Raw genomic sequence first — 12854 nt, forward strand, 5'->3', positions numbered from 1 at the left:
ACTCATACAATGCCCAAAGTGTGCTGAGACAACTTCTGTCCAGCCCATCAGGTCTTCACACAGGCCCTTTCTCAGGCAGAAAATGGCACACAGTGAAGAGTGGGAAACTTGTGGAGCATAATAAATTATGTGATAAAAATCCCCTTTTCTGTGGAATTTTGATTTCCATATGAATTATTCTAAATTACTTGCTGTACCTCGCTCACTAGTTCTCTGCATTTGAGTTACTCTGACTACAGATCCCCACCACAGGGCCACAAGTTCCCTGCCTGGATCAATGTCTAAATAATGAGCCACCTCTGTATAACAATCGTCATTTTGTTTTCTGCCCCTGTTTTTCACCTCTAACTTATTACTGAAAATAGAGTAAACATGGGATGACAAACCAGCATGCTTAACCAAGGAAAGATTTCCAACTGCTCTTTTCTTGTTTCAGTTGTCCAAAGATGATACACAGCCCACACAGAAAGAGTATCTGTTAGGAAGCTAAGACTCTGTTTACAAAACACAGTGTTAAAGAGGATTTTTAAATATCTTTTCTTACCATCAGCTTTGCTTCCCTCTTCCATCAAAAGCTTAGTGATGTTGAGAAAGCCTTTGGCAGCAGCCAGGTGGAGAGGTCTGTCCCCAACTTCACCACTTGCATTCACATCAGCTCCAAACTTCAGTAACAGGTGGGTTACCTAAATATTTAATTAGGGTTGACTAAAAAATAACATGAAAATAAAACTTTGAGAAAACCAGATACAATAGTGTATTGGGTAATACTAGATGTGAGCATCTCTGCAAAGTTAAAACAGGGAGAAGAGATTCAATAGGAAACTCGTTTTCAACTTACATGTCTATAAAAACATTAAAATTCTCAAAAGCAAGCACACATAAATTCTGAAAAACATTTTCTGTGGCGAATGGACAGCAGGCCAACCAGGCTAAGAGAGGAACAGGCTCAGAGTGCCCCGGGCAGGGCTGTGAGTGCCCCAGTACCTGCTCGTGGCCGTAGTAGGCAGCGATGTGCAGCGGCGTGAAGAACACGGCGTCCTGCACGTTCACGTAGGCCCCGTGCTGCAGGAGGATGTCCACAGCCTGCAAGAAACCAGCAGCAGTGCCCAGCACCAGCCTGTGAGTGCGTGTGCTGTGTGCCCTCGACAATAATCTGTGTGTGTGTGTGTGTGTGTGTGTGTGCCCTGTACAATACTGTGTGTGTGTGCCCTGTACAATGCTCTGTGTGTGTGTGTGTGTGTGTGTGCCCTGTACAATACTGTGTGTGTGTGTGTGTGTGTGTGTGCCCTGTACAATACTGTGTGTGTGTGTGTGTGTGTGTGTGTGCCCTGTACAATACTGTGTGTGTGTGTGTGTGTGTGTGCCCTGTACAATACTGTGTGTGTGTGTGTGTGCCCTGTACAATACTGTGTGTGTGTGTGTGTGTGTGTGTGCCCTGTACAATACTCTGTGTGTGTGTGTGTGTGTGCCCTGTACAATACTCTGTGTGTGTGTGTGTGTGCCCTGCACAATACTGTGTGTGTGTGTGTGTGTGTGTGTGCCCTGTACAATGCTGTGTGTGTGTGTGCTGTGTGTGTGTATGTGCCCTGTACAATACTCTGTGTGTGTGTGTGTGTGTGCCCTGTACAATGCTGTGTGTGTGTATTACACGTGCTCAGCTGGTAAAACAGGACTTTGAGACCTCACGCCTCCAGTTTAAAAAGTGTCAAACAGCCCCAAACAAACGGGGTATAAAGGTGCAGAGCATGTAAAATAATCAGCTTACAGTACTTGAACTGAACACTGAATGTCACTGATGCTTTATAAATGAGACTGAAAATTGGTGTGCCACTAAAAAAACTGATTTACTAAGTAAGAAGCACAGAATTGGCTGTCTGGATATTCTCAGAACAACCTTTAATTTTCTTCTAGCCATTATGAACAAAGAGCTGTAAACATATCAGAGTTTTTAGAAGTGAAAAAGTCACACAAAATGAAAGATCCTTTTAAATTTAAATGTGTGAAGGTAAATCCTCAAACATGGAAGGATTTCTTTGTATTTTAGAACATAAGAGCTCTTTGGCTTCAATAAATAACCCTAAGTGCTTTCTTTCAAAATTCTACTTTTTTCGGTCCTTCAGGAGGCCCATGTTTTTTTGAAAGCCATGAACTCTCAAGAAATGCCTTGCTGCACAGCTGCCAAAATAGAAGCCTGAATGAAACCACCTTGGGTTCTACACTGAAGCCTGAGGGGGTTCTTCTGAAGCACGAGGGCTTGGGCTGGGGATTACTTCACAAGTGCTGCACATCACTTGGGTGGGTGCAAAGTTCTGAATGCCATGATGATGAAGGACACTGGACCACGAGTCACAACAGAGTGAAGAGCTGGGGCTGAAGGGCTGCCAAGGGCGGGCAGTGGCCAGTCCTGCCCTGTGTAACTCACACCAGCGCCTGCCCACGGAGAGCCCCTGCAGGAGGGCAGCCACTGCCAGCTGTCACCATGCACCCCTGTCACCTGCTCGCCCGGCTGACACCCCAAATCATGTCAAACGTGCAACAACAGGGACAGTCAGTCCAACCCAGCAACTCTCGAGTGCTCAGAGAACACAAACTCTTCCCAAGCACCATCAGTGTACAGGGATTGCTTCTTTACACAATTTCAATTATTCTTTTTTCATAAGAAGGCCTGAAGATACTTTCTGCATAAAGTCTGTGCCCTGATATATGTAAATGCATCCATTTCCCATTAGTTTTACCCATTTTTCCATGGCATCAGCTATGATTTCCCCTGGAGGCAGCACTGCAGGACCAGGTCTGATTACTGCCCCGCCTGGGGGTTCTGCACCCTCCCTGGAATGCCCTCAGATCCCTCTCGTTGGGATCCCCTCGCCCCTTTACATACAGTCAGAATTTGCCTTGCCAAATGTCACGTGTGTTGACATCCTTTTGCTGCTGATCTCAAAAAAGCATTAGAGTACATAACAAAAATCTGAAGAAAGATCCCCTGAGCTCTTTCTGCTGGCTGTTCTACCAGCTCAGCAACAGGCACTCAGGGGATGGCTGGGAATATGCTCAGGTGCTAAATAAAGAACACACTCCATTATTTAGCTAACCCAGCTGACTCCCTCCACTCTGTTTCCTGTGTCTGGCCAATTTTCAATATCTTGGTGAGCCAGAGGTGGGAACACAGAGCCAGCCAGCCAGGCATTTAATGGGTTGGGGGCTTTCAAATGATTAGTCTAAGACATTTTCCAGCAAACTGCCATGATAAAACTGAAGTGTAGCTGTTGTCTCTGAAAAGAGATGTTTGGGCCTGTAGCTTTTACACAAACATGACTGAAACATCTTTGGATCAGCCTGATTTTAATTTAGCCATGAACTGTGAGGCTGTAACACATTCAGGGATGTGAATAACTCCAATTAATAACTCCATATACTCCTCAAACTTGTTGGGAGCTGGAATTCAAAATTTAGATTCATCTAGAAGCTCTCAAGGTGGATCTTCAAGGTGAAAAATCTGTGTTGAGTGATGTGGATCCATCCCTGATGATGAACATAAACCTGGATGGGTTTTGACACATTTTCCAGGCTGTAGCAATGGCAGCCGTGCCTGCTGCTTTGTGATCCCCTGATAAATAGAATTTTGTGCGCTGTACTAAGCAAACTCCACTCAAGTGTAAATGATGAGAGGGGTACAGAGACAGGCTGGATAGTCTCTCCGACAAGATATCTTTCTAGGAAAGAAAAAAGGAGTCTTAGAAAGCACTGAAAGCTGTCACAGGCATCACAAGTAGGAGGCTATGCTGGAGGGATGTGCAAGAAACACTTCAGAAACTAAGTAGAAAAAAAAAAAAACGATTTTTATCCTCAGGAGACTGACAGTGAGTGAGGGTGAAGCTTGTAACCCAGGGGACGTTCCCAAGCTGCAGAAAGCAGCTGGGTGGGCTGGTCTAAGGCAGCCAGCAGCATCCCTGTGGGGCTCCCACCAGCACAGCCTGGAGAACAAGGGGAACGGATGCTTCCCTCTCCTCGTACAAACAAATGTTATTTCAAACCAGTACTTCAAACAACTTGTACAACAGTCTTACTTTGCAATTTTTCTTAAAATTCTCTCACAAAAGGTTTATTCAGAGGTTTTTTGAACACTCAAGTCAATGATCTTCACTTCAAAGACAATTAATTAAGCCACTGTGAAGGTTAGAAGGAGCCAACAAAAACCCCATGAGACAGACATAAGGACTTTGTCTTTTGGAAAAGGGCAAGGGATAAAAACTCATCCTTAAAATGGGGTTTGAAAAAATTATTCCACGTTTCCATGAATATTAATGAAATTGTGGACCAAACAAGTTACTTTATCTGGCAGAGGAACTTCTAAGCTGACTGAAAATTTCACAGCTATGTAAAGAAGGAAAGCAAGAACTTGGACCGTAAATCCTTGGTTCCCTGTGCAGCAGATGAACCAAATGAGTTTATATATATATATATATATATATATATATATATATATATATATATAGAGTCCCACTCCATTTATGGAGATGCTTCTGATACAGAGCTGATCATTCCAAAGGAAGAAATAAGAAACTTTTCAATACTACTAACAGTTTCTTATTGAGTTAATATTGTTGGGTTGTGAGCATCCTAAACTTGCCCATAAACTCAGCAGGAGCTCAGGATGTGGGAGCAAGAGCAGGTCTGCCTTTGGCATTTACAGCAGAAGGCCCAGATGTTTTAACAACTACTTGAAACCCCAGAGTTCTCAGAGAAGACCTCTTTGTACTGTCCACAGGAGAGACATTAAATACCTGTGAATGAGACCATCCCAGAGTCAGGGCTCAGGTTAACAGCTCCACCACCATTCTGCACAGGACTATTAAATCAAAGAATCATCAAGGTTGGAAAAGACCTCCAAGACCCATCAAGTCCAACCTTTGACCTGCGTCCTTTTGTGCATGTTTGTTCAGCGTAAAAATACCTGCACAGATACAATTTTCCCAAAATGCAGAAAAAACTAAACAAGATCCAGCTGTATTAACCAGTTCTGAGTTTTGTTTCGAAAGGCAGTAAACCAGAATGGCCTGCCAACACGAGCCCTCAGCAGAGTCCTGCAGAGCCCGAGGGACATACCTTGTGGTGGCCGGCGATGGTGGCCACGTGCAGGGCGGTCAGCGCGCCGTACCCGACCTGCTGGATGTCAGCCCCGCCGTGCAGCAGCGCCGTCAGCAGCTCTGCCTTGTCCTGCAGGCCAGGAGCGAGCCCACATCATTCCTGGGACAGGCTCTCCGAGCTGCAGGGAGCAGCCCAGCCCTGGCCTCCCCAGCTGTGGCACAGCTGGCTGTGACGGAGAGGGCCCAGCTGCGGCTCAGGGTGCCACAGAGGCTGCGGGAGCTCTGCCCAGCACCAGGACTCTCTCTGCTGCTCTACTGAGGCCTGGCTGTTGAAAAAGCCTCTGTCCTGATTTTATGGTGGCACTGGACAACTGCTCTGTCTCCAGTTGCACTGGATGTCCCCATCAGCCCTTCCAAAGCAATATCCCACCCCATGGATGACTGCAAAAGCGCATGCTGATTCCTGTGCATGGGCTCTTTATGGGGAATTTCCCTATGCACCACAGATGTGAAACCTGTATTTTTACCACAAATAATGACTAGAGAGCTCATCTAGACAGTTCAGACAAATCAGTTGCTCAGTTCTGATTTCCTGTCATCGATTCTATTTAAAATAATTTACCTTATAAGCTGCCAAGTGCAGAGCTGTAAATCCATTCCTCGTTAGTCTGGACGGGCGCAGCCCTTTCAGCATGAGAGTTCTGATGTGGGATTTGTTGCCTTTAGAGAGAAAAGCAGAAAAAAAGACAGTTACAGGAAAGAACATGCAGATGAGGCAAGAAGCTCCTACATGAGTTTGAAAGCAGAGAAATAGATATCTCAACTGCTGACCTGAGGCAAATAATAAAATATATATTTTGAAACTTCAAAATGATGAGGCTGATGGAAATATCTCATTGGCCAGGACAATTGTGGGTCTGGCTACATACCAGCTCACTGTTTGTTCACACTTTAATGAGGATTTGGTAAGGGTAGCTGAGCTTCTAGAGAGGCAAACTCCTCCTTTGGCATCCAGAGCATGCTGCAGAGAACTCCCTGAAACAGAAGGTGCTTCTGGAACCTCTGCTTCCTCAGTCACTGAGCTCCTTTGCCATCTCAGAACTGGAGCACTGCTCTCCCTACCCAGGACATCCTCACAAGGACAGTCATTTTGGGCAGTGCTCATGTGGCTCCATTAATGTGGGCCAGGCCGGGAGCTTTGCTCTGACCTTTCTGACACAGCGAATAAATACATAAATTCAATAAATTCATCTGCCTTTTGAATACTTGTGACAGTAGCCAAGGACAATGTCAGATCTAGTAGCTCTTTGCCCTTCTCTGAGTGTTCACAGAACTAATGATTAGTGTGTGTTTTCCTAAACTTCCTCTCAGCTACCCCAGCTGCGCTGATGCTCCGTGTATGGATGCCATCTTTGGATAGGATCTTGCACTCAAAAAGGACCAGGAGAGATCCACTCATTGTTCAGCAGTGCAGGATCAGGTTGTTCCTCACGGTGAACATCTAACTAAGATTGATAAAATCATTTCTGCATGTCATTAGTCAGTACTTTGCACAGCTGAAACCTCAGGGTAAAAGTCTCTGCCTCTCTCAGCCGATTTCTGCTGAAAATTGTATAACAAGAGCAAAGCAAGTGCATGAACTAATGACTTTTTTGTGGATAACAGAGCAGCTGTGTGGATCCAAGTGGAAAATCCCACCATTAGTATGTTTGTATGAGCATCCCAGAACACATCTTGTCCTCTCCCCTTGTGTATTCTGATGTGCTATCTGGAAAAGCCCTACTATCAGCTGAAGTTTGTCACTAGAGCATTTCAGTTATTCTTCTTTTAATCAACATGAAATAAAATACAGACTTTTTCATTATGGTAGAAAAGTTGGTGGTGTAAGTACAGCAAAGTGCTGCTACAACAAGGTCCCTGTCCTGGAGCCTGAGCCATGACAGAATCCAGGAAAGTGGAGGCAGAAATGCTCTGTGATGGGTTTGGATTAACGGATCACACGGAAGGCATTCAGGATGAGCTGAACACCTGCAGTGAATCCTGCTGCACCATGCACAGAGCCTTGGTCAGACGGAAGGATCAGCTCCTGGGGGGCTCTGTGGCTCCATCCAAGCCTCGGGCAGGGCAGCTCAGAGCCAGGCTGAGAGCTGCTGCTGTAGCTGAGGAGCTCAGGGCAGCTCAGAGCCAGGCTGAGAGCTGCTGCCCCAGCTGAGGAGCTCAGGGCAGCTCAGAGCCAGGCTGAGAGCCTCTGCCCCAGCTGAGGAGCCCAGGGCAGCTCAGAGCCAGGCTGAGAGCTGCTGCTGTAGCTGAGGAGCTCAGGGCAGCTCAGAGCCAGGCTGAGAGCTGCTGCTGGCCCAGCTGAGGAGCTCAGGGCAGCTCAGAGCCAGGCTGAGAGCTGCTGCTGTAGCTGAGGAGCTCAGGGCAGCTCAGAGCCAGGCTGAGAGCCTCTGCCCCAGCTGAGGAGCTCAGGGCAGCTCAGAGCCAGGCTGAGAGCTGCTGCTGGCCCAGCTGAGGAGCTCAGGGCAGCTCAGAGCCAGGCTGAGAGCTGCTGGCCCAGCTGAGGAGCTCAGGGCAGCTCAGAGCCAGGCTGAGAGCTGCTGCTGTAGCTGAGGAGCTCAGGGCAGCTCAGAGCCAGGCTGAGAGCTGCTGCCCCAGCTGAGGAGCTCAGGGCAGCTCAGAGCCAGGCTGAGAGCCTCTGCCCCAGCCGAGGAGCTCCCCGAGAGCACTGCCCTGTGCCTGCCAGAGCAGGTCCAGCTGGGGCAGGGGCCCTGCCCACACCTACCCCCACACACGCAGCACAGGTGCAGCAGCGAGAGCCCGCTCTCCGTGCGGTAATTCAGGTTGACTTTGCAGAAGGCTTCATCAGAGCTGAAAAAGGGATTTTACAGATGATTACTTCTCTCATCTTTCAGCACAGCTTCTTGCATGTGGGAAACATTTAAAAGAGAAATCTCAATGTAATTTTTTTGAGACACGAGGCTGAGTTTATACCCAGTTTACAGTCTGTAAATCTAGAAATACTTTACTACTATCAGGTTGAGTGGTCCAGATTTATTGTTTCCTGAGAAATCCAGCTATGCAAGCAAAATATATACATTCTAAATTTATCTAAATTAGGGGAAATAGGAGGAAAGGCTCTTAAAAAATATAAACAATGCATATAAACTCAGTGTCTACATTAATGCAATAATAACTATGATGTATTTTTAAAATACGTGTATTGATTTAAAAATGGTGAGTAGGACATGCATAGAGCAGGGGCCATCTTGCTAAATGAAAAGAATAGCCAGGAAAAGCCTATCAAAAAGTGAGTTTATACTCCCCAGGCAAAGTCACAGGGACAGTGATCACTGTGCTTGCTTACAGGTTGTTAAATGAGACAGTACTTGGACATTTTAGCTTTTGTCATCGAGCCCTGTGGGTTTCCTTCAGCACAGACTGATTTGCTAGTAATCCATCAGACACTGTAAATAATTACATTTGTTGAAAGCTAAATACACCTACAGTTAATACTGCTTTGGAGAATCTCAATTTTGGCCTGCCCACAGAAGTTTCCATGCAGTATCAGCACACCCATGACCCTGGGTTTATAGTTACACTTGGATTTGTGCAACTATAAACCCACCCTGAGGGAGGAGCAACCATTACACGCATTTAACAAGGTTACAATTTAAAAACCAAAAAGTTTCAATACTTTTCTCAACTCATTTCCAGTCTGTGAGCGGGGAGTTTGCTGCACTGGAAGTGTGGCAGGTAATGAACACGTCTGTGTTACCCAGCTGGCTGAGCCTGCTATCCTGAGAAAACCAGCACCAGCCTAACTTTGAATCCACTGCTTTTGTGTTTGCTCACAGTGGTACACTCCAGCAACATTCCTGGCTGCAGAAACACACCAGCAAAACTGAAAAGTGCACAGCAAAATCCGACATGGTGCTGGAGCTAATTATTTTACAAAGGTATATAGGTGTTTGTTGTAAAATATTGGCATTATTAATCAGCAGCCACTAATTTTGGTACTCTGCTGTGGGGCTCTGCCCAGCACTGTGATGACATATTCCCAAAAATAGACAGAAGGAACACGCATTCCACACAGGAGAAACTCTGTCCATATAAAACACCTGAAACTGGAAATACTGTTTGATACCAAACAGTCATTTGAAAGAAATCCATAAACAGATTCCCAGAATATTTTACCTGAAAACATGCTTTAACTCTGCCAGCTCCTTTTCCTTGATTTGCAGGTCGTCCTCCAAGCGCTCCGTGACTGTGGCATAGGATTCACTGACTTTCTTCTTCCACTCATCTACAACACAAACTCCAAACTGATAAAACACTTCAAAGCACAGAAATAATAATGTCGCAGTAACCAAAACACTGGATTTTCAAACATCCAATTGTACACTTTCACATATATCTCTATTAAAATTTAAAAAATTACAGCTATTAAACTGTTCCTGCTGCAGCCAATACAGAAACATATACAAGGATTTCAGAGACAGTGCATATGTATTTTAATATTTAATAACATTCAAGAGAAAACTTAAAGTTCAGGTTGCATTTGTTAGCTCTTTTTTCCTCATCAGACACACAGCAGAAAAAGGTTAGAGATTTAAAGGTTTTTCTCATGAAGTATGAGTTAAAGCAACAGAGTATACAAGTTATTATGATCTTATATAGTTGCCCAAATAAATTTAGCTTAGTAGCTCTTTTGGCTTTTTTGTCTTCTTTCACAGCCTGTATCGGGTTAAGTCAAGAACAATACCTGAGCCTTGAACTCAAGAGTAAACCAGGAATGAGTTATCTCCTGAAATACCATTTGCTCCTTGCTGATGGATGGATGGCACACTGCCTGTAAGAAAGTGACATTAGTTACCCGTGCAAGTCTGGGTTGGTCTAGATTTATAATTTCCCATTTATCCAATTTATCTTCTTGGTTTCAGCAAAGTTCTTGCAGTAATATGATTCCCTGTTCAGTGGCAGTGACAGTCCTGCTGAAAAATACTTGTGATAGTCTCTGGCTAAAAATAAACATTGTGCCAAGAGGAATGTCATGCAACAATAGCACGGAGCGAAACAGCCTGTGCTGTCCACTGGGCTAAAGCCATAGAAACACCCACTCAGCTTGCTTAAAAATCCCCAGCTCATTCCCACACAAACACTTGCCCTCATCTGTTGAACACTTACAGCTAGTGGGAAGTGGTAATTTGGCAGCTTGCTACTGACTTTGTAGAGAAAAGGGAATTGGAGCACCTGAACCCCAGGGGTCCTGTGAGGATCCCCAAGGAGGGCAGGGGGTCCCCAGATGAGAGAGGCCAGGGATGATTGCCACTCACAACCCCCTGGCACAGAGGGTGCATTGGGAGCACTTGGGTATGGCACTTAGGAAGGGCGATACATAATTCAAAGTGAAATGCAAATATACACACATAAATATTTATATTTATGCATTTATATATTTATGTATTTAAAGCGTGGTGATTGCCCTTGGCAGCTGTTCTGTGTGTGACTTCTCATCTCAGTGAAGGATTTCAGGCAAGCAGACAAGTTAATAGAACACACATCTCTGAAAGCTCCCACACGCTGCAGCCCACGCTACCAACCTCGCTGCCTCGGCAGCACCTGGCACTGCCAGCCTGTCCCTGTGCTTGGACAAACTTACACACCAACCCCAGGACCTGTTTCTGAAGAGTTTGAACTCCTGGCACTGCCAGCCTGTCACTGTGCTTGGACAAACTCACACACCAACCCCAGGACCTGTTTCTGAAGAGTTTGAACTCCTGGCACTGCCAGCCTGTCACTGTGCTTGGACAAGCTTACACACCAATCCCAGGACCTGTTTCTGAAGAGTTTGAACTCCTGGCACTGCCAGCCTGTCCCTGTGCTTGCACAAACTCACACACCAACCCCAGGACCTGTTTCTGAAGAGTTTGAACTCCTGGCACTGCCAGCCTGTCCCTGTGCTTGCACAAGCTTACACACCAATCCCAGGACCTGTTTCTGAAGAGTTTGAACTCCTGGCACTGCCAGCCTGTCCCTGTGCTTGCACAAGCTTACACACCAGCCCAAGGACCTACTTCTGAAGAGTTTGAACTCCTGGCACTGCCAGCCTGTCCCTGTGCTTGCACAAGCTTACACACCAATCCAAGGACCTGTTTCTGAAGAGTTTGAACTCCTGGCACTGCCAGCCTGTCCCTGTGCTTGGACAAACTTACACACCAACCCCAGGACCTGTTTCTGAAGAGTTTGAACTCCTGGCACTGCCAGCCTGTCCCTGTGCTTGGACAAGCTTACACACCAGCCCAAGGACCTATTTCTGAAGAGTTTGAACTCCTGGCACTGCCAGCCTGTCCCTGTGCTTGGACAAACTTACACACCAACCCCAGGACCTGTTTCTGAAGAGTTTGAACTCCTGGCACTGCCAGCCTGTCACTGTGCTTGGACAAACTTACACACCAACCCCAGGACCTGTTTCTGAAGAGTTTGAACTGGCACTGCCAGCCTGTCCCTGTGCTTGGACAAGCTTACACACCAATCCCAGGACCTGTTTCTGAAGAGTTTGAACTCCTGGCACTGCCAGCCTGTCCCTGTGCTTGGACAAGCTTACACACCGACCCAAGGACCTATTTCTGAAGAGTTTGAACTGCTGTTTCACTGTATCCTGTGATATTTGACCAATGATTTGCAGAAAGGCACCAGCCTGGAAACTGATTCCCACATCCAGTCACCAAACAACAGGGAGAGCTGAGGTTTTAATGTCCTTCACAGGGAGGGTTTACAGGAGTAAGTATTTTGAAATTATCTTTATTTCAAATTAATGAGAACATACCCACAATTAACATATATCCACATCAATCATTTACTTGAGGAAGCTGTAAGCTGCTCCCATAAACTTCATGGCCATTCTGGAGACATTCAGATATGTCCCAGAAAATGAAAAGGACTCTAAAAGAAAGTAAGTGTTTTCAAGAAGAAAGGAGAGGAACCCTGGCCCCTGTAAAGGAGCAGGTGTTTGCAGTGGCTCCCCGTGGCAGCAGATGAACAAGTGTACAGCAGCACTGCGCTGTTATTTTTGCTCTCACAACATTAGAGAGGCCTTTGCATGGGGGCTCATGTGCAGAGAGCAAAAAACAAAGCTCTTACATCAGAGGTCAGGGAACGAGAAGAGGCTGGAACCTCTGAGCTCAAGCAAAAACACCCTGACAAGGCACGAACATTGCTCTGCAGATCCAACTGATCCTTAGAGCTTACTTCCTCTCCTCCGCTCCCCACACTCTTCTGGCACAGATTCTTCTCAGCTGCTCATTTTTATTGCAGCTGCCTTCCCTTGTGCTCTTTGTTAAGTGCCCAGTTTCTCAGATTTCAGTTTCCTGCACCAAAGGTCACTGAAACACTGCTCTCAGGTTTCAGGATAACACAGACAGCAGGGCTAAACCTCTGCTGATCACAGTGCCTGCTCAAGGCATTCAGGGAAATCATTGCTATCATGTTCATTATGAGCCCTATTATTGCACTACACAGCAAAACTAATTAAATAAAGAAAGCTGACATGAAAAAAATCATTAAAAGCTCATCTTGAGTTTGTTTGAGATTGTACCAGCCTGAATTGCATTTCAGGATAGATGGAGCCAGGCAATGATCTAGAGGATATATGAACATTGCACTCATCTGGGAAACTGTGAGGATCAGCCAAAATCAAACTCTAGGTTTCAGAAGATGACTCCCATCCACAGAGGTCCTGCATGCCTGGCACTCTCATGACTGCATCCT

The 12854-nt window shown here is 45.9% G+C and overlaps 1 protein-coding gene across 1 annotated transcript in view; it reads right to left on the reverse strand.

Moving 5' to 3' along the window:
• The window catches only part of TNNI3K (TNNI3 interacting kinase), a 28840-nt gene extending 18038 nt beyond the window's left edge, over positions 1-10802 (reverse strand). Inside the window, exons 1-7 of the mRNA XM_059853531.1 lie at positions 9961-10802; positions 9282-9390; positions 7870-7955; positions 5710-5807; positions 5107-5217; positions 985-1083; positions 545-683 (exon numbers count right to left, since the gene is read on the reverse strand). Coding sequence (XP_059709514.1) covers positions 545-683; positions 985-1083; positions 5107-5217; positions 5710-5807; positions 7870-7955; positions 9282-9390; positions 9961-10000 — 682 coding nt within the window. The 5' untranslated portion in view covers positions 10001-10802. The remainder of the gene's footprint in view (positions 1-544; positions 684-984; positions 1084-5106; positions 5218-5709; positions 5808-7869; positions 7956-9281; positions 9391-9960) is intronic.
• Between the last annotated feature and the right edge of the window lie 2052 nt (positions 10803-12854).

Source organism: Haemorhous mexicanus, chromosome 9 (assembly GCF_027477595.1).
Source record: "Haemorhous mexicanus isolate bHaeMex1 chromosome 9, bHaeMex1.pri, whole genome shotgun sequence".
NCBI lineage: Eukaryota > Metazoa > Chordata > Aves > Passeriformes > Fringillidae > Haemorhous > Haemorhous mexicanus.